This window comes from Dipodomys spectabilis, unplaced genomic scaffold, assembly GCF_019054845.1.
Source record: "Dipodomys spectabilis isolate Male_0828 unplaced genomic scaffold, ASM1905484v1 ptg000017l, whole genome shotgun sequence".
Classification (NCBI taxonomy): Eukaryota; Metazoa; Chordata; class Mammalia; order Rodentia; family Heteromyidae; genus Dipodomys; species Dipodomys spectabilis.
In genome coordinates, this window is record NW_024870694.1 from 10,102,520 (window position 1) to 10,128,453 (window position 25,934).

Genomic DNA, 25,934 nt, shown 5'->3' on the forward strand with positions numbered 1-25,934 from the left:
GGGGTGCAGGGGTGGGCTGGAAAGGCCTCTGGCCTTGGGGTGTGCGGGGCCGCCGTTCCGGCCCCAGTGATGGCGGACTTAGAGCTGCCAGCCTGCGCCAGTGCGCACACTCTTCTTGCTATGCTGGGCCTGGTTGGCACTCCCGAACACCCGCGCAGGATCTCCCGCAGGCGAGGGCGGCAGTGGGCTCCAGGACGCTTGTGGGAAACACTGGGAGGAACGCTTTCCTTGGCCAGGTCCAGCCTTTGGAGGAGGCTTTCTGGTTTCCATAACGTAAGGCAATGAAGAAATATGGAAAAGAATTTTGGATGCGTTCAGGATCTTTTTGGGGTCTACATGCTTGACTTGCGAGTGGCTAAGAAAGGATGGTACATGTGTGCGTCTGCTCGGAGCTTCAGAAAGACCTCCAAATCTGAGCTCCTCCTTTTTGAGTTGCAAAAAGGTATTTGAACAAGTGCCCCTAATATGGCCAGCTAGCTGGAGAAGACATCGGGCCTCTAAGGGGAAGAGGATGACTAAGATAGTGGGAGTTGTAGAAATCTACAAGGCTGGGGCTGGGAAGGTGGCTCAGCGGTAGAGCGCTAGCCTTGCATGCCTGAGGCCCTGGGTTCGATTCCTCAGCACCACATAAGAAAAAAGCTGGAAGTGGTGCTGTGGCTCAAGTGGTAGAGCGCTAGCCTTGAGCTGAAGAGCTCAGGGACAGCGCCCAGGCCCAGAGTTCAGGTCCCACGACCGGACCAAAAAAGAAAAAGAAATCTACAAGGCTTAACGAAGTTTTAACTTAATTCATAGCTTCAGATATCTCAGACCCCGACACTAGCCAACTCTGGAGATGCTGATGGGCATTTAAAACAAGCTAATAAGCTGTGTAAACCACAGGATGGCAGTTACTGAACAAAAACTCAGCGAAATTCAAAATATAAAGGAAAGTTTGATGCACAACCAAATTCATCTTTGTATTTTTATAGTAGTGCAAAATTTGAAATAGTCGCTCAATAAGGAAACAGCAAAAATACCTATGATATAACTTAATGGAATAAATGCAACTATTCTGTACTTCCCAAAATCCTAACAAAATGACATAACTGCGTGTGACATGAGATGTGCAATTTTTCAGAGGACTACAATGTGTATATGATTTTTTAACTCTGCAAATAAAAATCCAAATGTTTAGAGTTGATTTGTTTAAACAATTAAAAGTTTTCCTGCTTTTTTCTGTTTTCAAAATATGAGTACATATTAACATATTAAAAAAAAATACAAGACCTTGGTCTGGGAATGTTGCTTAGTGGTAGAGTGCTTGCCTAGCATGCGTGAAGCCCTAGATTTGATGATTCGATTCCCCAGTACTACATAAGCAGAAAAAAAGCTGGAAGTGGCACTGTGGCTCAAGTGGTAGAGTGCTAGCCTAGCACAGAGAGGCTCATGGACAGTGCCCAGGCCCAGAGTTCAAGCCCCAACTGGCAAAAAAAAAAAAAAATATATATATATATATATATATATATATATATATACATACACATATGTAAATATATATATGGCCTAAAACACAAAAGATACTAGTTGCTGAAGAGCCAACTTGTTTTTTATTTTGTCAAGATATTTAACAATATAAAGAGTTCTTATTTCTTCTTTCCACCTTTTTCAAAGATTCAATAGTAGAAACACCCAAATGCTGCTACAACACAGAATAAACTGTCCTAAAAAAAAAAAAAAAAAGAACAGAAAACACACATAGAAATCCAAAATGTTAGTACGAATGCAGAAATAAAGGGAAACATAGGCAACTGAAATGGACATCATCCCAGACAGAGCTTTGTCGATTTTCTTTTTTACTTGTTAGTGCCAGTAATGGGGCTTGAACTTAGGGCCTAATACCCTTGCTTAGTTTTTTTCTTCTCAAGACTGGTGCTCCACCACTGGAGCCACACATCTACTCTGGATTTTTTTAATTAGTTAATTAGAGATAAGAACTCTGATTTGTCTGCCTGGGCTGGCTTTGAACAAAGCTCCCTGTCAGACTTCAGTTTCTGGAATTGCTAAGATTGCACACTTAACCCACCAGTGCCTGGCTCTTCTTCTTTTTTTTTTAATTTTATTAAAGTCTCAATACATAGTCCACATTGGCTTCAAACTCTAAATTCTCCTGCTTTAGCTTCCCAAATGCTAGGATTACAGGCAGGAACCATATTGGCAGCTCTTTATGATATTTCAATCATAAAACCTTCCTTCTTCAAGAAATAAAGCTTTCCTAGGTCTCTTAAGTATAACTACAGAATTGCTTACTAAAGGGTAGATGGAGGGTAATTAAGAGAGACTGGATGTGATCAAAGTAAGCTATACACATGTACATGTATGGGAAGATCACAATGAAGCCCATTAATATGTTAATATGCATTAATGATTGTAATATGAGGGACTGGGCTAGTGCAGAATGATCAAGAATTTAAAGCCAGCCTGAGCTACATGGTGACTGTTCTTTAAAAATAAATAGTAATAAGGTTAAAAAAATAGAATCAGCTTGAATCAGGTCTGGTATCCCTATGTTAAACAAGATCCCTAAACTGGACTGCCAATTTTTGGAAAATCTACTTCCTAATGTTCTTGATACAGTCTCAGAAAGATCCAATGAGCTAGCTAAAGGCATAGAATTAGAAAGTGACAGAGCTGGAAATAGAACCCTTTCTCCCAACTTAAGCCCTCCAGTTTCTGTTCTATAACAGATCATTTCTGGAAACAGTATAAAATAACAGCATATAATTAAAATACATAAAATATTTGTGCCAATAACTTAACTCATGCTTAAATGAACTCTGTTTTTAAAGATTCATCTTTATTTTGTTAAATTTGAGGAATGGCTTTGAGATAGAGTAATTTTATTAGTTAAAGAAAATACAGCCGGGCACTGGTAGCTCATGCCTGTAATCCTTGCTACTCAGGAATGCTGAGATCTGAGGATCATGGTTCAAAGCCAGCCCAGGCAGGAAAGACTGTGAGACTCCTATATCCAATAAACCACCAGAAAACTGGAAGTGGCGCTGTGGCTCAAATGGTAGAGTGCTTGCCTTGAGCTGAAGAGCTGAGGGACAGCGCCCAGGCCCAGAGTTCAAGCCCCATGACTGACAAAAAAGAAAAAGAAAATATAGACGGGTGCTGGTGGCTCATGCCTGTAATCCTAGCTACCCAGGAGGCTGAAATCCAAGGATCGAGGTTCAAAACCAGCGATCAAAGTCAGTACAAAAGCCAGTAAAGACTGTGAGACTTATCTCCAATAAACCACCAGAAAACCAGAAATGGCACCGTGGCTCAAGTGGTAGAGCACTAGCCTTGAGCTGAAGAGCTCAGGGACAGTGCCCAGGCCCAGAGTTCAAGCCCCACGACTGACACACACACAAAAAAAAAAAAAAGAAAAGAAAAACAGAAAGAAAAGAAAATATAACTTTTGTTTAATAAAATCCAAAGTCTTTTGTAACTTAGTAAGGTGATTTGTTCAAATGAACAAATATGCAATTAAAACTTTACTCAGGGGCTGGGAATGTGGCTTTAATGGTAGAGTGCTTGCCTAGCATGCATGAAGCCCTGGGTTCGATTCCTTAGTACCACAGAAAAAGCTGGAAGAGGCACTGTGGCTCAAGTGGCAGAGTGCTAACCTTGAGCTAAAGAAGTTTAGGGACAGTGCCAAGATGTGGCAAACAACAACAACAACAAGAACTTTAACCAGCTACTAATCAGGATTATCAGAATTGGAGTTTAGAACAGTGATTTATAAGGCAGATGACAAAAAGATTTTAACAATACTACGCTATATAAGTAATTCACTTTCCCTAAATTTAAATCTGAAATTGAACTCTGCTATCTCCTTACTATAAGCAGCATCCTGAGTTTGTTTCAGTAACACAAGAAATAACAGTAAAATCACCTTATCCAGAGCCATCTAAGACAAATGCCTGAAACTGAAGTATCCTCACATCGTGGGGAGGAGAAGGGGAGAAGAAGGGGTACTGGAGCTTGAACTCAGAGCCCGAGTTCTGTCCCTTAATTTTGCTACTACTTGAGCCACAACTCCACTTCTGGCTTTTTGGTGCTTAATAAGAGTATCATAGACTTTCCTGCCCTGGCTGGCTTCTATGTTCCTTAGATCTCAGCTTCTTGAGTAAAGAGGAATTCAGGTGTAAGCCACTGGCACCCAGCTGATACCTTACATTTTATTAAGTATTAAGCAGGTTGGTCTGAAATGTCCTCATTTCCCAATAAAGGAGAAAAGGCTTCCCCAGAGACTTACATTCATGAAAACATCGTGAATGTAGTTGTCAGTGTCAGCATCCCAGAAACACCGGGCAGCCATGCTAAAAAATTAGAGAAGGAATAACAATTAACAATACTATGTTATATAACTAATATAATAATATAACAAGCATCTGAACTTCACTTATCTTCCAGGAGCAAGTTATTCCTTCATACATTTTTTTTTTGTCGGTCTTGGGGCTTGAACTCTGGGCCTGGGTGCTTTCCCTGAGCTCCTCAGCTCAAGGCTAGCACTCTACCACTTGAGCCACAGTGCCATTTTTGGTTTTCTGGTGGTTTATTGGAGATAAGAATCTCAGGGCCTTTCCTTCCTTCCTAGGCTGGCTTTGAACCATGATCCTCAGATCTGAGCCTCCTGAGTAGCTTGGATTATAGGTATGAGCCACCGATGCCCAGGCCATACATTCTTCTTTTTTTTTTTTTTTGATTTTTTATTGTAAAGATACTATACAGAGGGTTACAGTTACATGAGCAAGGTAATGAGTACACTTCCTATTGGGCAGTTACCCCCTCCATTGTTTTCCCCCTGCCATCCCTTCCCTCCCTACCTTCCCTGAGGTTCTTTTTTTTTTTTTAATTGTGATTAAATGATTACATAATTTCCCAAATTTCACAGTATTGTGGAATAATGATGTTCATTTAAAGTCACAAGTTCATTCTAACTTTCCTGGAGCAAATTGTCTATCACAGTCTATAACATATAACGGTGTACACATGTTATACACCATACATGTGATCAGCAGCATGGGGATATTTAGTAGTGGTTCGACCAGATGAGTGGGAGTTCTTTGTTTCTTAAATCCTGTTAATTTTGTCGTATCACCTAACATTTTGGATTTAGCATCCACTTATCAGGGAGACCATGTACCGTTTGTGTCTTTGCTCTTCCAGGCCATACATTCTTTTTTTTTTTTGCTCTTCCAGGCCATACATTTTTTTTTTGCCGGTCATGATGCCTGAACTCTGGGTCTGGGCACTGTCCCTCAGCTCTTCAGCTCAAGGCTAGCGCTCTATCACTGGAGCCACAGTGCCACTTCCGGCTTTTTCTGTTTATGTGGTGCTGAGGAATCGAACCCAGGGCCTCATGCTTGCAAGGCATGCACTCTACGGCTGAGCTACCTTCCCAGCCCCCAGGCCATATATTCTTATAGAACAGTGCTGCCAAACCTTTCCATAGATTAGCCTGCAGAGAAAAATCTTGTTTCTCTGGTAGGATACGTTGGGTAATCTGGACAGCCAGTCATAGGTTAGGCTGCTCATAGCTTGACTTGACCAGCTCCAGGGCTCTCGCAGTCTCGGATCCCAGACCCCAACAGCCTGCCTGAGGACAAGGGGCATCGTTTTGTTGTTTTGTTACCATTTTGGAGTTTGAACTCTGGACCTAATGCTTGCTAGTCAAGTGCTCTACCACCTCCGCTACATGGCTGATATTTTTACTTATCTATGTTTCAGATAGGGTCTCATACTTTGGCACAGGGCCAATCTTGAACTTTGATTCTCCTACTTATGCCTCCTGTTTGGCTAAGATTATCAATGTATACCATTATGTCCAGCCTCTTTCTTTTCTTTTCTTTTTTTCTTTTCTTAATTTGGTGCTGGTTCTGGGGCTTGAACTCAAGGCCTATTGCTTTCCCTGAGCTCTATCCACTCAAGGCGAGTGTCAGCCACTTGAGCCACAGCTCCACTTCTGGCTTTTGGGGTGGTTAATTGAAGATAAGAGTCTCACAGACATTCCTGCCCCGGCTGGCTTTAAATCAGGATCCTCTGATCTCAGCCTCCTGAGTAGCTAGGATGATGGGTATGAGCCACTAGTGCCCAACTGAGATTTAACTTTTTGTTTGTATGAGCCTTGATCCACAGAGGTCAATATCTTAAATATTCTGGATGGAGTGCTGCTATAGTTTTCTTCTGCTAAGACAGTTATATGTGACTTTCAGTGAGTGCAATTCCTGTATAATTCTTTCTTCACAAGGTCTGCAAAGGACCCAGAAGATGGTTCAGTCCAACCTGATCATTTTATAGAGTCCCAGAAGAGAAAAGTGTAAACTCTGAACTAAAATTCAGTCTTCAAACTAAATCCAGATTTGTCTCTTACAGGATGCTATGTTCCCTATAATGTTCATACTGGCCATTCTACATTCCCCTATTCTTGAGTAAGAAAAAAAAAATTACTCAAACTAAAAAAAATGGAGGCTGGGTACTGGTGGCTCATGCCTATAATCCTTGCCACTAGGAGGCTAAGAGCTGAGGATCACAGTTAGCAGCCACCATGGGCAGGATAGTCTGAGACTTATCTCCAATTAACTGGCAAAAAAGTAAGATATGAAGCTACACTTCAAGTAGCAGAGTGCTAGCCCTGAACACAAAAACTCAGGGACAGTGCCCAGGCCCTGAGTTCAAGCCCCAGAACTGGCACCAAATAAAGGAAGCCCCAAACCCCTAGGCTCAAGGGATCCTTCTGCCTCAGCCTCCACAAGAAGCTAGGATTATAGGCACATGCCACTGTGAGCCCACTTCATATGTTTTTCCCTCTTTTTGGGGGAGGGGGGGACAGGGAGGATAGGGGAACAAGGTGTTACTATATAACACAAACTGGCCTCAAACTTGCAATCTCCTACCTTAGCCTCTTGAATTCTGGGATTACTGGTGTTTGCCACCACACCTGGCTTCATATTTTCTTTTCAAAAGTTTCATTATGGGCTGGGAAGGTGGCTCAGTGGTAGAGTGCTTGCTTTGCATGCATGAGGCCCTGGGATCGATTCCGCAGCACCACATAAGCAAAAAGAAAAAAAGCTGGAAGTGGCACTGTGGCTCAAGTAATAGAGCACTAGCCTGGAGCTGAAGAGCTGAGGGACAGCACCCAGGCCCAGAGTTCAGGCCCCACAACTGGCAAAAAATAAAAAATAAAAAGAAGGTTTCATCAATTTCCAAACTGTATCACTAACAATATGAAGTAAAATTAGCAGACTTAATTAGCCAGTTCAAAAATATTTATTGGCTTAGTGGTTGAGTGTTGCCTAGCATACATGAAGTCCTGGGTTTGATTCCTTACTACCACATAAACAGTAAAAGCCAAAAGTGTGGCTGTGGCTCAAGTGGCAGAGTGCTAGCCTTGAGCAAAAGAAGCTCAGGGACAGTTCAAGTCCTAGGACTGGCAAATACATATTTTACAATATATAATATTGTAATATAAATATATACTAATATATATATATATATATAGCTAGGGGTGCAAATTAGTGATAAAGCATTTGACTAGTATACATGAGACTGTGTTCAATTCTCAGCTATGGTGTGTGTACACCACAAATCAAATAATTTCTAGCTAAATGGGGGGAAGTAACACACATGAATAATTATGCTTATTTCTCACTTGTAACTTACTGGGATTAAATGATTTTAATGTCTATCTAACCTCAGCCTCCAAGTTATGCAATATAAATCTGTAATAGTTCCACACAAGTTTAAAGAAGTTGGAGAGAAGAAAAAGGCAGGACTAAAGGAAGCCATACCCAAACATAGCAAGAAAACATGAATGTATTAACAAACATTTGTTGAGTAACAATTATATAGATCAGTCAAAATGCTGCACTTGAAGAAAATAAAGATTTGCATAACACAGTCCTTGTCTCTAAACTCTGGTCTCTTCACACCATTTCCCAGTAAAAGGAACAAGGCTCTTTGGACAAATGTCCAACTCTAGGTGTAGGGTTAAAAATGTTCAATAGAAGCTGGGCACTCGAGGCTCACGCCTGTAATCCTAGCTATTCAGCAGGCTGAGATCTGAGGATCATGGTTCAAAACCAGCCCTGGCAGGAAAGTCTATGAGACTCTTATCTCCAATAAACCACTAGAAAACTGGAAATGGAGCTGTGGCTCAAGTGGTAGAGAGCGCCCAAGCCCAGAGTTCAAGCCCCACGACTGACAAAAAAAGAAAAATGTTCAATAGAAATCTGGGTCATATAGTCATACAGAAAACTTTGTTCAACTAGGAAGCATGCTGTATGTATGTACAGGTACATACACATATGCATACACATGTGAACGTACATACATATGTATGTACGTACATACATACTTACACATACATTTATATATATGTTAAATCTAAAGGTCTTAGCAGTATGGTAGAAGAGCTTGTGTAGTAGGCTAATGCTCCCACTGAGATCATTTAGGAAATCTGGATAAAATGTCAAAGAGCTACATAAGCAAGCAGACTTAAGTAGCCAAAATTACATTAAGATATGACTAGAGAGGTAAGCTACTATTCCACAGCAGAATTTCCCCCCCAAGTCTTTGCCAGTTCTAGGCATGGTTAGAGGCCAAGAATCTTGGTTTTGCCTATGTGAGGAAAAGAACCCAGCAGGACTGTCTCAAAAGGACAGAGAGAAATTTGGAGTCTGGAGGGACCAAGATAGCTATAAATGGGTCAGAATAAAACTAAGCTTTTCACATGGTAGGTTTTTTTTCTTCAAGATGTCCTGAATTCTGCACTTTGGTGGCAGAATTTTAAAAAGCTAAGTGTGGTAGACAAAATAATAGTCCTTTAAATGTTCACATTCTTAGTTCTATAAATGTATTTTATTACATGGAAAAAAAGAGGTTTGTAGATAGATATATGAATAAATTAAACATTTTTTTTCCAGTCTTGGGGCTTGAACTCGGAGCCTGGGCACAATTCCCGGCTTCTTTTGCTCAAGGCTAGTACTCTACCACTTGAGCCACAGGGCCATTTCCCACTTTTTCTGTTTATGTGGTACTGGAGAATCGAACCCAGAGTTTCATGCATGCTAGGCAAGCATTCTACCACTAAGCCACATTCCCAACCCAGACACCTTTTATCTTAACGAAATCCACTTTGGATCCCTGATCTTCATAACTTTAAAATACTATTTGCTGTTTTGACTCTAGGTTAGTCAGTACAAATCTAGAGGGGAAAAAAAAACTAAGGAAAAAGCCTATGAGCAAAGTTTTATGTAATCTTTAAATAAGGACTAAAAGTCAGTATTGGCTGGGTCTCAGTGAACATTCCAGGCTGTTAGTTGAAAATCCTAAAGAGCTACAAATAAAGAAAGAAAAGGAGGTGGGCTGGGAATGTGGCTTAGTGGTAGAGTGCTTGCCTAGCATGCATGAAGCCCTGGATTCAATTCCTCAGTACCACATAACAGAAAAGGCCAGAAGTGGCATTGTGGCTTAAGTTGGTACTATGCTAACCTTGAGCAAAAGAAGCCCAGGAATTGTGCCCAGGCTCTGAATTCAAGCCTAGGACTAGCAAAAAAAAAAAAAGTAAGGTGGTGCACACCTGCAATCCCATCTCTCAGGAGGTGGGAACAGTAGGTCAAGAGTTCAAGGCATGGGCTGGGAAGGTGGCTCAGTGGTAGAGCGCTTGCCTTGCATGCCTGAGGCCCTGGGTTCGATTCCTCAGCACCACATAAGCAAAAAGAAAAAAGCTGGAAGTGGTGCTGTGGCCCAAGTGGTAGAGCGCTAGCCTTGAGATGAAGAGCTGAGGGACAGCGCCCAGGCCCACGACAGGACCGAAAAAAAAAAAAAAGAGAGTTCAAGGCAGCTTGGTGCTGGTGGCTCATGCCTGTAATCCTAGCTACGCAGGAGGCTGAGATCTGAGGATCATGGTTCAAAGCCAGCCTGGGCAGGAAAGTCCATTAGACTCTTATCTCTAATAAGCCACTAGAAAACCAGAAGTGGCGCTGTTGTTCAAGTGGTAGAGAACTAGCCTTGAGCTGAAGAGCTGAGGGACAGTGCTCAGGCCCAGAGTTCAAGGCCCACAACTGACAAAAAATAAAATTAAAAAAAACAAAAAGCTCAAGGCAAGCCCTGGCTATGTAGTGATACCTTGTCTCAGAAAACAAAACAAAGTAATCACAATAAAGTATGGATTTAATAATGCTTCAACATTGTTGTATTAAATAATAAATGATTCATGCTGCTCTAAAACATTAGTGATGTGGGAAAAAATGTAGGGTACATGGGAAATTTCTGGACTATCTCTGTAAATTTAAAACTTACAGCTGGACCTTGTAGCAAATGCCTGTAATGCCTGCACTGGAGAGGTAGAGACAAGAGAATCCTGAATTTTCTTTCAGACTAGAGAATGTAAATTCAAGGCTCAGTGAGAGCCTGTCTCAAAACACAAAAAAGAAAAAGAAGAAGAAAAAGAAACAAAAAGATTCTACTGTAAAATTATATATATATATATATATATATATATATATATATTGAGAAAGAATTTTCTCAAATGGGTTCAAAACATCCACCCACAGATTGAAGAAGAATCCCAAAGAGAACAACTACAAAGAAAAACCAACATGTCAGAAAATGACAGAGATACACATTGTAAAGTGGTTAGGGAAAAAAAGAAACAGGATTTCAAAAGTGATATTTCAGCTATAATTAGACTCACAGATGAAAATAAGAAAACAGGACTCTTCTCCCTGGTAAGGACTGTGAATGTCGTACTGAGCCACTCTGACGATGTGCACAGATATAACAGAACAGCCTTATCTTGGACCCCAGTGAGGCACCATAGCAAGGGATTAGTTACTATCTTGTAACCACTGAAAAAAGAAAGAATGCATCTAAAACATGCTGCTCAAGCCATTAAAAGTACAGAATCTGATCTGAGAATTTAGAAAGGATGAGTTTGTTATAACTTTGGCGGGGGGGGGGGGGGGGGGGGAGTAAGTGGGGGAGGTAGGAAGGGAAGGGATGGTAGAAGAAAAACAAAGGAATGGGCAACAAGAAATGTACTCATTACCTTACTCATGTAACTGTAACCTCTCTGTACAGCATCTTTTCAGGAAAATAATTTCTTATTTTTTTAAAGAAAGGATGAGTTTGTCTCATAGAAGTATTTCTTCCTCCCTTCTTTCTTTCTTTTCTTTCCTCTTTCTTTCTTTCTTTCTTTCTTTTTTTTTGTTGGTCATGGGACTTGAACTCTGGGCCTGGATGCTATCCCTCAGCTCTTCAGCTCAAAGCTAGCACTCTACCACGTGAGCCACAGCGCCACCTCTGGCTTTTTCTGTTTATGTGGTGCTGAGGAATCAAACCCAGGGCCTCATGCATGCAAGGTAAGCACTCTACCACTGAACCACCTTCCTAGTCCTCATAGCAAATATTTCTTATTCTTTGTGGTAAGGAAATCTGTAGCCTTGTCGCAAAAGTGCAGGGCACTGTGCTGAAGTCACTTATCTGAGTCAGAACACTGGCTCTTCCTATTGCCCCTGATACTAACCACATAGATAATTTTGGGTAAACCTTGCATATATCTCATCTAGAAAATAAGGACACAGGGGCTGGGAAGGTGGCTCAGTGGTAAAGCGCTTGCCTTGCATGCTCAAGGCCCTGGGTTCAATTCCTCAGCACCACATAAGCAAAAAGAAAAAAAGCCGGAAGTGGCGCTGTGTCTCAAGTGGTAGAGCGCTAGCCTTGAGCTGAAGAGCTGAGGGACAGCGCCCAGGCCCAGAGTTCAGGCCCCACGACCGGACCCAAAAAAAAAAAAAAAAAAAAAAGAAAATAAGGACACAAAATAATCTCAGTGTTTTCCAGACCTAATATTCTATAGAGGAAACTGATAATATCTACACAGGACACTTGAAAAATCCATCAAACCAACTGTTTAGTATTTTCTTACAAAATACTAGGCATTGTTTACAAAGGAAGGTGGAGGAGTAACACTTGGGCATAGGAAAAGACAAGAAACAGATTTGGGGATCAACCATACAAAAATGACAATTTCAGGTCATAAGAAGGAATGAGCAAAAAAAGTACTGAGAATAAGACCAAGAACTGAGCCTTGAAGAAAGCTCACAGCTGGAGATGCAAGAGACAACCAGAAGCCAATAAAGGAGAAAAATATAAGTAGTTAGCAAAACAAGGTCGATAACTGACGTAAGGTCCAAATAATCAGAGCAAAGTTTAAGACTAGCCAAGAACAAGAACTTAAGGAACAGCTATTAATTAGCTCAGCACGGTGGTACATACCTATAATCCCAGCACTGGGATGGTAGAGGCAAGAAGATCCTGAGTTCAACCAGAGCCTAGGCTACATAGCAAGACTGTCTGAAAACAGGGACAGGAGGTATTAAATCTGCTAATAAGGCTCAAGTAACTCTTAAAAAAAAAAACTCTGTGAGTGATAAAAAGCTGGGCAAAAAAAGAGTTTAGGAGACACATAGGTTCATAATACTCCATTATCTATGGAAGCATACATGCAAACTCTGACATACTTGTTAGGCCGTAGATCTATGAGGAATGAGTTATCTGGAAGAGCTCTCCTATACTGTCTACCTATTATTTTAGTACCAAGACCTCTTCAAGGTCTAGCTGTCCTTACTGACACGATCTTACTGAATTATCAAGAGCATCCTTACTTCCTAAGCAACACACATGAAGAAAAATAAAAAGCGAGAAGGACTACTCACAACACTCCTTCACCTCTTTGCTCCCCAATGAGTACTTGCACCACCATTTTATATCGATCAAATCCCATTTCTAGAAAGAAAAGATAGGAAAGTTACCTATTAGCAAGTATTTAATAAAACTGCATGCAAATCTGCTTGAAGGCAAATCATCCAGAACAGACACTGAATCCACAGGTACTTGTGGAAATAATGGGAAGCTGGGAATCAGAAGCCAGGAACTAGACTCTAAAGTCAAAGTAACCAAGAGGAAAATGTTGGAGAACTTAGCTAACTTTTCTATTTGCATTCATTCATCTCCAGGTGTTAGTGGCTTAGACCTGTAATCCTAACGACTCAGGAAGCTAAGATCTAAGGATGGCAGGTTTAAAGCCAGTGCAGGCAGGAAAGTCCGGACTATGCGACTCTTACCTCCAATTAAACTAGAAGTGGTGCTGTGGCTCAAAATGGCAGAGCACCAGCCTTGAGCAAAAGAGCTCACAGACAGTGCCCAGGCCCAGAGTTCAAGCCCCATGACCGACAAAAGAAAAAACTTTCCTCATCTGTTAAAGGAGAACATTTTGCTGAAACAAGGATACAAGTTGACCCATTGTAACAATGTACAAGATAGTAAATTGAAAATGAACTTTACATCTTGAGGGAAAGGAGTTAAGGAGGTGGGAAAGTGGGGAAGGAACGGATGGTAGGGGAAAAACAAAGGAGGAGGTAACAATGCTCGATAGGAAATGTACTCATTACCCTATTCATGTAACTGTAACCCCTCTGTACAGTATCTTTACAATAAAAATATATATTAAAAAAAATAAATGGGAATACCTACCTGCCTAGGAGGTTGTAAGGTTAGGCAAGATAAGGTATAGCAATCTACAGAGCATCTAGTCTAGTAGCTACACTTGGTAGTCTCTCAGTAAACCTTTGTTTGCTTCCCTATCCTTTCCCTATGTCAGGTCCTGACATAGGTCTGGGGTTGCAGACACCAATAAGACATCCTTTGTCCTTAGAAAACTCATAGTAATAAGGAAATTACAATCACACACACACACACACACACACACACACAAACTCAATGAAATTGCCATCTAGGGGGCTGGGAAGGTGGCTCAGTGGTAGAGCACTTGCCTTGCATGCATGAGGTCCTAGGTTTGATTCCTCAGCACCACATAAGCAAAAAGAAAAAAAAAAGCCGGAAGTGGCGCTGTAGCTCAAGTGGTAGAGCGCTAGCCTTGAGCTGAAGGGCTGAGGGACAGCGCCCAGGCCCAGAGTTCAGGCCCCACGACTGGACCAAAAACAAAAAACAAAACACCAACTTATTGCTGTACTATTCACAATAGCCAAGTCATGAAAATACCCAAGTGCCCTACAATAGATGAGTGCATCCAAAAACTGTGGTAGCTATACACAACAGAATTTTACACATCTATTAGAAAGACTAATATTATGTCCTTTGAAGGGAAATAGATGGTCCTAGAACAAATCATGTTAAGTGAGGTAAGCCAAGCTCAGAAACACAAAACAATGCACGTTTTCTCTCATATACCGAAGCTAGATCTAAAATACCCTGGGACATGATAAATCAGATAGGATTCTAGACACACACAGGGAAACCAAAGGAGGATATTCTTGGTGGAGGAACACAAAGGAGAACGCCCAGTGCATCTGATCATATAAAATAATATTTATTGAAATGAACTCAGGAAATGGAAATGAGGGTTTTTTTCTTTTTTTCTTTATGTTTTCTTTTTGTCTTGTTTATCTGTCTTTGGGAAGGTAAAGGGGGGGACACAGAAATGGAGGGCTGAAGGGTGAACACTAGACACTATGTTGAAATGAACTATAAAACTTGTGGGTAGGAACAGGAGGAAATAGTGGGAGAGAACGAGAGAAGGGGTGACTCTGTACTCTTCATCTGACATGGAACTGTAACCACTCTGTGTATCACCTTTATAATAACAATAAAAGTGTAAATGAGAAAGGAATTAGTACATGTGGGTGACAAAGACAAATCACGTGTCCTGAAGAGACTATATAACAAATGAAACAGAATTCTGAGGTAAAGAAAATGTGCTTGAATGAAAAAATCAAGCTGGGTGCCGATGGCTCACGCCTGTAATCCTAGCTACTCAGGAGGCTGAGATCTGAGGATTGCAGTTCAAAGCCAGCCCGGACATAAAACCAGAAGTGGCTCTGTGGATCAAGTGGTAGAGTGCTTGCCTTGAGCTGAAGAATGTAGGGACAGTACCCAAGCCCAGAGTTCAAGTCCCACCACCGACAACAAGAAAAAATCAAAAGCTGCAGACTGAAAGATAGATGTTCAATACCGACCTCAAGGGCGAAAGGACAGGACTCTGCTTTCCTGCCATGCTAGAGAATGAACCCTCAGCCTTATTCGTGCTCAGCAAGCACTCTACCTCTGAGCTATACCCCCAGCTCAAGGACTTTTTAGATTCAGATTTCCCCATAGACAATTCATGTTCATTGCCAGAACGCAATAAAGTACACAAGACTCAAGAAAACAAATTATTTTCCCAAAAATGTTATATTTGTACAAGGTATATTTTAGTTTAAAGTCAAAAGGCAAGAAACAACACAGGAAGTAGAGCATTTATGAGCTTTAGCTGGAAAAAAACTTACAAGAGTTCGTTAAAGCCAGGCATCAGTAGCTCTCACCTATAATCCTAGCTTCTCAGGAAGCTGAGACCTGAGGATTGAGGTTCACAGCCAGGCCTGGCAAGAAAGTCTATGAGATTCTTATTTCCAATTAACTACCAATAGCTGAAGTAGAGTTGTAGCTGTACTGTAGCAAAAAAGCTCAGGGAAAGCAGGCCCTGAACCCCAGGACTGGCACCAAAAAGGAAAAAAAAGCTCACCAAAATAAAGAATATATTGTCCAAGTAGTTTATATGCATGCATGAAAACAGAACAATGAAACTTGTTGAAATCATTTTTGAAGGGGGTCTATGGAAAAGGGAATGATAGAGGAATGAGTAATTGGGATACATCATATCCCAATTAATGTCACAGTGAACCCCCCCCTTGCACAACTAACGTATACAAAAAAAGAAAAGACCTCATATCCATGAATTTTAAAAAAAGATTTAATTGTGATCAGTTATTCCATTTAAACATTGAATAAGGCCTAGCACAGTAGCTTACACCTATAATCCCAACTAGTAGTAGGGAAGTAGACGTCAGATGGATGATGTTTCAAGGACAGCCTAGAAAAAGTTAGTAAGACCCTATCTTAACCAATAATCCAGGTGCAGTGGCTCATGTTTGTGATTCTACCTACGCAGGAGATACAGGAAACGTGATCATGTGATCCAAGGATATCATGGGGCAAAAACACAAACCTTATCTGAAAAATAATTAAGAGATAAAACATCCAGGGTGTGGCTAAAGTGGTAGAGCACCTGTCTGGCAATGTCTGAGTCCCTGAGGTCCACAATAAAAAAATAAAATTACACACACTCGTATAGAATTAACACTATACAACTACAGAAAATAGTATATACAAGCCGGGTGCCAGTGGCTCATGCCTGTATCCTAGCTACTCAGGAGGCTGAGATCTGAGTATCGAGTTTCAAAGCCAGCCCGGACAGGAAAGTCTGTGAGACTCTTTTTTTTTTTTTTTTTGTCGGTCGTGGGGCTTGAACTCTGGGCCTGGGCGCTGTCCCTCAGCTCTTCAGCTCAAGGTGAGCGCTCTACCACTTGAGCTACAGTGCCACTTCCGGTTTTCTGGTGGTTTATTGGAGGTAGGAGTCTCACGGTCTCTCCTGCCCGGGCTGGCTTTGAACCGCGATCCTCAGATCTCAGCCTTCTGAGTAGCTAGGATTATAGGCGTGAGCCACCAGCCCGGCTATCTGTGAGACTCTTATCTCCAATAAACCACAAGAAAACAGGAAGTGGCACTGTAGCTCAAGTGGTAGAGCGATGGCCTTGAGCTGTAGAGCGCAGGGACAGTGCCCAGGTCCAGAGTTCAAGCCTCACGATCAAAGGGGGGAAAAAAAGTCAGGAAACAAAACACTAAAATATTAACAATGCTTAATTCTGACAGAAATACATGGGATTTCTTCTTTGTACTTATATATTTTTGTTAATTCCTAAAAATTAAAATAAACTCAGGAAAATAAAACAGATCAAAATGGTAAGTAGTTACCTTTGAGTCATATTTTATATAATTTTTAAATGGTAAGTATACTGTTCTATATTGTCCAGTTTGATTACAATGAGTGTGGGGGTTCTTTGTGTGTTTTGTGTGTGTGTGTGGGGGGGTGATCATGGGGCTTGAACTCAAGATCTGGGCACTTTTGCTCAAGGTTAGTGCCTTACCACTCTGAGCCACAGCACCACTTCTGGTTTTTGAGTAATTAACTGGAGATAAGAGTCTCATGGGAGGGGCTGGGAAGGTGGCTCAGTGGTAGAGCGCTTGCCTTGCATGCATGAGGCCCTGGGTTCGATTCCTCAGCACCACATAAGCAAAAAAAAAAAAAAAAAAAAGCCGGAAGTGGCGCTGTGGCTCAAGTGGTAGAGCGCTAGCCTTGAGCTGAAGAGCTGAGGGACAGCGCCCAGGCCCAGAGTTCAGGCCCCATGACAGGACCCTCCCCCCCTCCAAAAAAAAAAAGAGTCTCATGGGGACTTTTCTGCCCTGGATGGCTTCAAACAGCAATCCTCAGATATCAGCCTCCTGAGTAGCTGGGATTACAGGTCTGACCTGTAATCCTGTGTCTGGCTGTGTGTGTGTGTGTGTGTGTGTGTGTGTGTGTGTGTGTGTGTGTGTGTGTGCGCATGTGTGTGTGTGTGTGTGCATGTGTGCGCGCATTACTTTTACAAAAACATTTCCTCCCTCCAAAAAACCGCATCTTTAAAGAAGAGGCTGTCAGCTTCCTGCACATGGCATCTGGAGCCACAGTGAATTATGATACAAAAGTAAGCAAGTAAGGAAGACATCTACAGAAGAGATCACAAAAAGCAAGCAAATGGTTCTCTCCTGCATACGTGGTAACAGAAGACAAATTATTGTGGAAAAAAGCAGCTGATGTTGGAGGTGACATGTGACACTGCAGAGGACCCCTCACATCTTCTGTGAAGTTGTTGCCTCTGATCATTACACAGCCTGTCAGTGGCTGCTACTTGACTGCTTTATGCAGTTACTTTTAAGTAGAACCCAAACAATGCCTTTCTGTCTTTTGATACTGTTGGTTTGAATTTTAGTTTTTTGGAGACAGAGTCTGGCTATGTGGCCCAAGGACGGTCTTGAACTCCTGCCTCTGTCTCCTGAGAGCTGACATGTCAGGCCCGTTCCCATCCCTTCCTGTCTCTATACCTCCCTTGCAGCACGCTCAGTGAGTGACACTGCCAATGTAAACAGCTTAGAGAACTGCAGAGGGTAAGCTAACTAAAGGTCTTGAAAGTATGATCTGCTGGTCAGGGAGTAAACTTTTCCAGTAACATTTATAGTTGTACTCAATTGCAGTACTGTGAGGTGCTGGGACATTTACAGGACACCTGCTTTGGCAAGCCTATTTTTGTGGAATGCAGCAAAGAATTTGTGTGCGTGCACGTGTGCACTTATCAGGGCTTTAATTCAGGGCTTTATGCTGGTACTTGGCCTTCTTGTTCTCAGTTGGCATGCTACAATACCATTTGAACCACAATTCCAGCCCAGCAGGTGTAGAGTTTGGCAGGAGTGGAGGATTGAGTAATATAGTTAAGAATTCAGTGGAGAGATAGACTGAGGATAGCATGAGACAGTACTGGGAGAGGCTGGAGAAGAGATGACTGATAAAAATGCAGCCAAGAACTATGGGAAAAAGTAGTATATGATTTCCAGGCAAGCATTATAGCTCTTGACCCATACTTACAGCTCTTTTGCTTATATTTTGTTTTTCAGATAGAGTCTCACTACGTTTGCCTAAGATGGCCTTGAACTCAATACTCCTACTTCAATAACTCCTGCCTCAATATCCAGAGCAGCTCGAATTACAGGAATATGTCACTGTGTCCTTCCTCCTAGCCTTTCTGAATACGTGTATCTCTTGGACAACCATTCCCTATGATGTTTTATTTCACATCTTCCCCCCTTCCCACCATCTGAAAACACCTTCATGAATAAGAGTCATGAAATAATTATAGAAAAGTAGACATTGAAAATAAAATTGTCTTTAATAGAAACCACAGTTTATGTCTCTTATTTAAGATGGGGTCTGGGACAAACGGGCAAAACAAGTATTTGCAGGGAATAGTCATTTGAGTTATTACATTACCTTTTAATTTATCTTTAACGGTTTCTGATAAACGTTTTGTGAGCTGAGGCATTTCTTCTGGAGAGTATTCAGCATTTGTCAGTTCCTCCTTGAGCACAGCATGGATACAGTCTTTAACCACGGAGGGCCTGAACCTGATGAAACAATTCAATAACAAGTGTCAGTAACTCCAAACCCCAACCTACCTGCATACCTTAACTTTCCTCGGGTGCTTGTCTGTCTCTTTGTTTTTGTTTAGTACTGGGGTTTGAACTCAGGCCCTTGTAATAGCTAAGAAAGCACTCTACTAATGAACCACATCTCTAGCCCCCCCCCTTTTTTTTTTTTTTGCACAGCTTTATTCCTTTTTTTGGTGGTTAATTGGAGATAAGAGACTCATAGACTTCAGTTATTTTTGAGAGTCCTCCTTTTTTCCGAAGCCTGCACCTGGACCACAGTCCGCCTATATTATGCTTCCTGTCATAACTAGAATGACAGGCACATACTATAATTCCCAACTTCTTCTGTTGAGATAGACTCTAATAGACTTGTCTGCTCAGGCTATTCTGGAATAGCAATCCTCCCAATCTCAGCTTCCCAGATAGCTGGGATGATAGGAATGTACCACTATTCACAGTTATTAGTTGAGAAGAGGTTTTATATGTATGTCTGGGTTGGCCTCAAAATGTAACCCTCCTGGGCTGGGAAGGTGGCTCAGTGGTAGAGCACTTGCCTTGCATGCATGAGACCCTGGGTTCGATTCCTCAGCACCACATAAGCAAAAAGAAAAAAGCCAGAAGTGGCACTGTGGCTCAAGTGGTAGAGCGCTAGCCTTGAGCTGAAGAGCTGAGGGATAGCACCCAGGCCCAGAGTTCAGGCCCCATGACCGGATTCCCCTCCCCCCAAAAAATGTAACCCTCCTGATTTCAGAGTTGGTAGGATTACAGTTGTGAGCCACCAGTTTTTACCTTCAGTACCCTTAAGTTTTTCCTCTTTTTTGCATTTGTTCATTATAAAAATAATATAAAAGCCAGGTCCAGTGGCTCACACTAGTAATCCTCACTACTCAGGAGGCTGAGATCTGAGGATCACAGTTCTAAGCTAAGGCAGGAAAGTCCATGAGACTTATCTCCAATTATGCATCAGAAAACCGGAAGTGGTGCTATAGCTCCAAGTGATAGAATGCTAGCCTTGAGTGAAAGAAACAGCCCCCACTCCCTGAGTTCAAACCTCATAACCAACGAACCAACAAACAAAACAACAACAAAAAACAAAACCCATGGCACTGCCCAAACAAAAAAGAAATGCACTCATTACCTGACTTAGGTAACTGTAACCCCTCTATGCATCACCTTTATAATAATAAAAATTTTAATTTTTTAAACATAAAATTTTAGAAAGTAATATAAATAAAAATACCTCAGAACAAATCATATCTCAAATTCCTATCTACAGCCTACAATACTCCTCATTTTAATACCAACACACTCCATCTGGATGTCAAACAGGATACCTTGAACAGATCTTTTCTCTCCTCTAGACTGGGTCTATCTCAGAAATGTAAGTCAAGCTGGACACAGTGGCTCAAGCTTATAACCTTAGCTACAAAAGAGGCAAGGGACACCATGATCTGAGGCCAATGACTGAGCAAGGTGGTGTGTGTCTATTTATCCTAGCTATGAGGGAAGCACAATGGCTAGGCCCAGTGACGAACATCTGTCATCACAAAGTACAAGTCACAAAGTACAAGTTGGAGGACTGCACCCCAAGGCACTTGGGCATAAAGTAAGACCCTGCATTGAAAATAACCAAAGCACAAAAGGGGCTAGAGGTTTAGCTCAAGTGGTAGAGCACTTGCCTATAGAAAAGAAAAAAGAGAAAGAGAGAAAGAAATAGCAAGCCAGGTGTCAGAGGCTCATAGCTGTAGTCCCAGGAGGCTGAAATCGGAGGATCTCAGTTCAAAGCCAGCCCAGGCAGGAAAGTTCTTGAGACTCTTATCTCCAATTAGCCACCAAAAAGCTGAAAGTGGAGGAAATTGGAAGTTGCAAAAAAATACAAGCAAGAATGTAAGGGCCAGAGTTGACACTCTAGTAGTGGCACAAGAAGAAGAAAAGAAATGGCAACCCAATTCTCCCATTTTCTCAAGTCACTGATTGTCTTTCATCCCTGCCAGACAAAAATCCTAACAAGAGTTAGGATTATTATTTTTTTTGGTGCCAGTCCTGGGGATTGAACTCAGGGTCCAGGCACTGTCCCTTAGCTTTTTCACTCAAGGCTGCTGCTCTACCACCTGAACCACACCTCTACGTCCACCTTTATTGGTAGTTAATTGGAGATAAAAGTCTCAAGGACTTTCCTACCCTGGCTGACTTCAAACCACAGTCCTCAGATCTTAGCCTCATGAGTAACTAGAATTATAGGCATGAGCCACCAGCACCCAGCTGAGAGGTGGGATTTTATTTTCTTGGTGATACTAGGGACTAAACCCTTATGTGTACTAGGTAAGTGGTCTTCCACTTGAGGGGCTCCTCCAGAGCTTTTGTTTGTATGTTGTCTTTGAGAAAATTTGGTCATTACCTTTTCCCAGCCTGGCCTCAAGCTCAACATTCTCCTGCCTCAGCCTCCAGAGTAGCTAGAATTAAAGGTATGTACCACCAAGCACAGAAGAATTTTGTTCATTTACATTTCCAAAAAAATAAAAACCCTAGTACAATAAGTAGTGGTACTGGGGTTTAAACTCAGCTCCTCAGGTTCTTTACTGATGAGCCACATCTCCACCCCAAGTAAATGAGCTATTAAATTAAGACAAATGGAAAATGCATCTTGTCATTCCACTACTCTATAACATCATTAGCATACTGGTTGAATTTATTATACATTATAACATTAGGTTCCTTTCCAAGGCTGTTTCTTCCATGAGTTGATATGTCTAACATTATGAGGTTATCAGAATATTTCAAGTTTTATACTTGAAGTTTTGAATGCAGTTTGACATTTGGTAGTATTTGTGTCCCTTAGTATATCTATAAGATGTTTTCTCGAAGTGGTGCTGTGGCTCAAGTGGTAGAACACTAGCCTTGAGCACAAAGAGGCTCAGAAACAGCACCCAGGTCCTGAGTTCAAGCCCCAGGACCAGAAAAAAAATCCACCTAAAATATTTTCTTTGCTCTCTGTCTTGGTCATTCTCATATAGGAACTTTAGAATCATCAACAAATTTATAAGTTATTTGGGGGACTAGGAATGTGGCTTAGTAGTAGAGTGCTTGCCTAGCATGCATGAAGCACTGGGTTTGATTCCTCAGTACCACATAAACAGAAAAAGCTGGAAGTGGGAGCAAAAGAAGCTCAGGGACAGTGCGCAGGCCTGAGTTCAAGTCCCTGAGTTCAAGAACTGGCAAAAAAAAAAAAAAAAAAAAAAAGATATTTGGAGCACAGTGGCAGCGTGCTTGCTTAGCAGTCACGTGAGGCTCTGAGTTCAATCTCCAGCAACACACACACACACACACACACACACACACACAAATAAATCCTCAATTTTGTCTGTTCAAAATGAGAATGAGGGAGCCAGGCACCGATGGCTCATACCTGTAATCCTAGCTACTCAGCTACTGAGGATCACTGTTCAAAGCCAGCCCAGGCAGGAAAGTCCATGAGGCTCTTATCTCCAATAAACCAGTCAAAAAACTGGAAGTGGCGCTGTGGCTCAAGCAGTAGAGCACTAGCCTTGAGCTGAAGAGCTGAGGGGCAGTGCCCAAGCCCAGAGTTCAAGCCCCACAACTGACCAAAAAAAAGAGAGAGAGACAGAGACAGAGAGACAGAGACAGAGAATGTGGGAGCTGGGAAGGTGGCTCAGTGATAAAGTGCTTGCCTTGCATTCATGAGGCCCTGGGTTCAACTCCTTAGCACCACATAAGCAGAAAAAGCAAGAAGTGGCACTGTGGCTCGAGTGGTAGAGCACTAGCCTTGAGCTGAAGAGCTGAGGGACAGCACCCAGGCCCAGAGTTCAGGCCCAGGACCAACCAAAAAAAAAAAAATGAGAATGAGGTCTTCTCATTCACAAACATACTATAGTCTTTTCCTTAAGCTGTTCAGTTCTCCATAAAATGTTTAAAGTGTATATGAAGTCATAGGATTATTCTTACATAAAATATGTGTTGTTAATCTTGTTCTGCACTATCTTACAACAGGAACACATTTAAATATCATTCTATGCATTTAGAGCCTTTAATCAAGATGACTGAAAGTATTTTTTTATACTGGGGCTTGAACTCTGGGCCTGGGCACTATCCCATTGCCTTTTGCTCAGGGCGAACCACTTGAGCCACAGCTCCTCAACCCGCTTTTTGGTGGGTAATTGTAGATACGGCTGTCATGGACTGTCCTGCTGGCTTCAAATCAAGACCCTCAGATCTAAGCCTCTTGAATAGTTAGGATTACAGGTGTGAGGCACCAGAACCCAGCCGGATGCCTTTTATGTCCATTTTATTCATGAAAAAAGTGCTGTATGAAATGATTATTATAAACAACCAAAGTTCCTGGTTTCTAGTACTTATCTGGTTTCTAACCACAGAGGACAAGCTTGTAGCGTTGTTTTTTTTTAAATCTTTTTCTCTTGTAAAGAGGTCGCGATAGATCCTACAGACCTAGCAGTCTGCCCTCTTCCCACAGTGTGTCAGCATGGCAGTCTAAAGGATGCACACATATATACAGGCCCAATGCCAAGACTACGTGCATTCTGATACAGATGTGCACATGAGAACCCTAGGAACACTGCGTCCCAAAACGCATTTTTTTTTCTGCTTCTACGCTATCCATTTCCCTTCCCCATTGCGAATGTTGTCTTAGAGATCAACCATTCCTGTGACACCAGAATAAGATTTTTCCTGCACCCTAACCAGGGACCCACTCCTCTACTGCCCCCTGCAGCCCGATAGTCAGACATCGGGTCGGAGGCGGCCCCGCCCCTCGCTTCCACACCCGACTCCGCCCACTCCACCCCTCCTCTTCCCCTCGGGAATAGCCCCGCCCAGTCCCCCGCCCACATACACACTGACTCCGCCCAGTCCTTCCCATCCCTGCTCTCTGCCGGTTCCAGCCCCGCCCAGACTCCGCCCAGTCCCCCACGCCCCGCGGGCGGTAGCCACGCCCACTCTCCGCCCCACTCCACCGCGCCTCTGACCCCCTGACCCCCCGACCCCAGCCCCAAGCCCCCGCGCTCCTCGTCCAAACTCGGGAATCTCTGCGTGCCAGTTGCCACAACCCGTGGTCGCCCCTCGCCACGTCGTCTCTACTACTCGCCTTTGCTGGAAAATGGGCCTCAGGATATATGTGTTCTCGGACTCCCCTGCATTCTTCTCAGACTCCGGCGCCCCGTCGCTCAAAGAGAGGGATGCTCCCACTACGAAGGACGGGCGACTCGCCATGGTCCGGACGCCGAGGCCGGGTGTACACGGTCTGGAAGGCCCGGCCGGTTGCGGCGTCGCCAGGGAAACAGGCCCCGCCCTTGGTCCTCACGTGACCCGGCTGTGAGTTTCGCAGCCACTCGGGGAGCGGCGGGCCTTCACCGGGCCTGCACGGCGCCTGCGCAGCTGATGCAGGGCCGGAGTGGCGGCCTCTGCTTCATGCCAGGCCTTTGGCCTTGTTGCGCCTGCGGAGCTCTGGAACACGCCTGATCTCTTAGAAATACTCATGGAACCTGAAGCGCTTAGAGTTTAAGAAATTTGATCCCCGATACTCTATTCCAAGGGTCTCCCGCAGACCCAACCTAGCATGCCTTTTTTTTTTTCTTCCTTGTATGAACGAAGGACGTGCATATAGGTGTCCTGTAATCCCAGCACTCGGGGTGCTGAAGCAGGAGAAAACAGGAGTTCGAAACCTGGTGCCTTTGGCTAACGCCTACTCAGCTACTCAGCTGGCATCCAGAGGATCATGGTTTTAAGTCAGCCAGTGCAGAAATGTGAACCAGTAAAAGGTTGGGCAGGGGGCGTGGCTGAAGTGAAGTACCAGCTGAGCAGGAAAACCAAGTGAGAGACCCCGAATTCAAGCCCTGGTATAGACAGAGGAGAAGTGGGAACAGAGTGTATGTGGATGAAAGTCTAACCTGGGCTACATTGCAGGGCCATATCTAAAAAAGCACCTGTCGTTGGCCCTGTGGTCCTGGCCTCTATTGAAAAGAATATCCTCCAATATCCAGGCATCCCTTGATAACCTTCTTTCTGTTGGCTGTGTTTGTTACCTGAAGTGGTTGGTGATGGCTTCAGGGAGGTCTCCGAAAAGAAGGGCTCCGCCTGGTGGTTAGGGAATGTGGCTCCAGAGCTGGAAATAGGGCTTAGTGGTAGGGTGCTTGCCTAGCACGCATGAAGCCCTGGGTTCGATTCTTCAGTACCACATAAACAGAAAAGGCCAGAAGTGGCACTGTGGCTCAAGTGGTAGAGCGCTGGCCTTGAGCAAAAGCTCAGGGACAGTGTGTCTAAGCCCTGAGTTCAAGCCCCAGGAAGGGGATGGAGGAAGGTGGGGAGCTGAAAACAAGCACAATTACTGCTCTGACATCAATGGTATTTATGGGGAAAGTAAGTTGGAAAATTGCCTCTATATACTTTTTGTGTGCGCTTTTTTACTCAAGGCTAATGCTCTACCACTTCAGCCCCAGCTCCACTTCTGTTTTTGGGGGGTACTTAATTGGAGATAAGAGTCTCACGGGTTTTTCCTGCCCAGGCTGACTTTGAAGCATAATCCTCAGATCTCAGCCTCCTGAGTAGCTAGGATTACAGGCCTGAGCCACCAGCGCCCAGCTTCTTTTTTCTTATAAGTGTACCAATCCTCCCAGGCACTGGAGGCACTGGTGGCTCACACCTGTAATCCTAGCTACTCAGGAGGCTGAAACTTGAGAATCGAGGTTCAAAGCCCTCCTGGGTAGAACACTCCATGAAACTCTTTTTTTTTTGGGGGGGGG

The 25,934-nt window shown here is 42.9% G+C and overlaps 1 protein-coding gene across 1 annotated transcript; it reads right to left on the bottom strand.

The window, feature by feature from the left end:
* Nucleotides 1-1,559: 1,559 nt before the first annotated feature.
* Nucleotides 1,560-24,467, bottom strand: Dynlt2b (dynein light chain Tctex-type 2B). The gene is made up of 5 exons (XM_042668676.1): nucleotides 24,281-24,467; nucleotides 19,004-19,137; nucleotides 12,744-12,813; nucleotides 4,283-4,346; nucleotides 1,560-1,700 (listed from the first exon to the last, which is right to left on the bottom strand). The coding sequence occupies exons 1-5, from the start codon at nucleotides 24,403-24,405 to the stop codon at nucleotides 1,653-1,655; spliced, it is 441 nt and encodes a 146-aa protein (XP_042524610.1). The 5' UTR covers nucleotides 24,406-24,467; the 3' UTR covers nucleotides 1,560-1,652.
* Nucleotides 24,468-25,934: the final 1,467 nt, after the last annotated feature.

Excerpts from the sequence above, each read along its gene's own strand:
- Dynlt2b (XM_042668676.1), bottom strand. The coding sequence starts at position 24,405 with ATGGCGAGTCGCCCGTCCTTCGTAGTGGGAGCATCCCTCTCTTTGAGC. Across the intron at positions 19,138-24,280 it reads AGGCCCATTTTCCAGCAAAG|GTTCAGGCCCTCCGTGGTTA; the intron begins GCGAGTAGTAGA and ends TTGTTTCATCAG. Across the intron at positions 1,701-4,282 it reads TTCACGATGTTTTCATGAAT|GACAGTTTATTCTGTGTTGT; the intron begins GTAAGTCTCTGG and ends TTTTTTTTTTAG.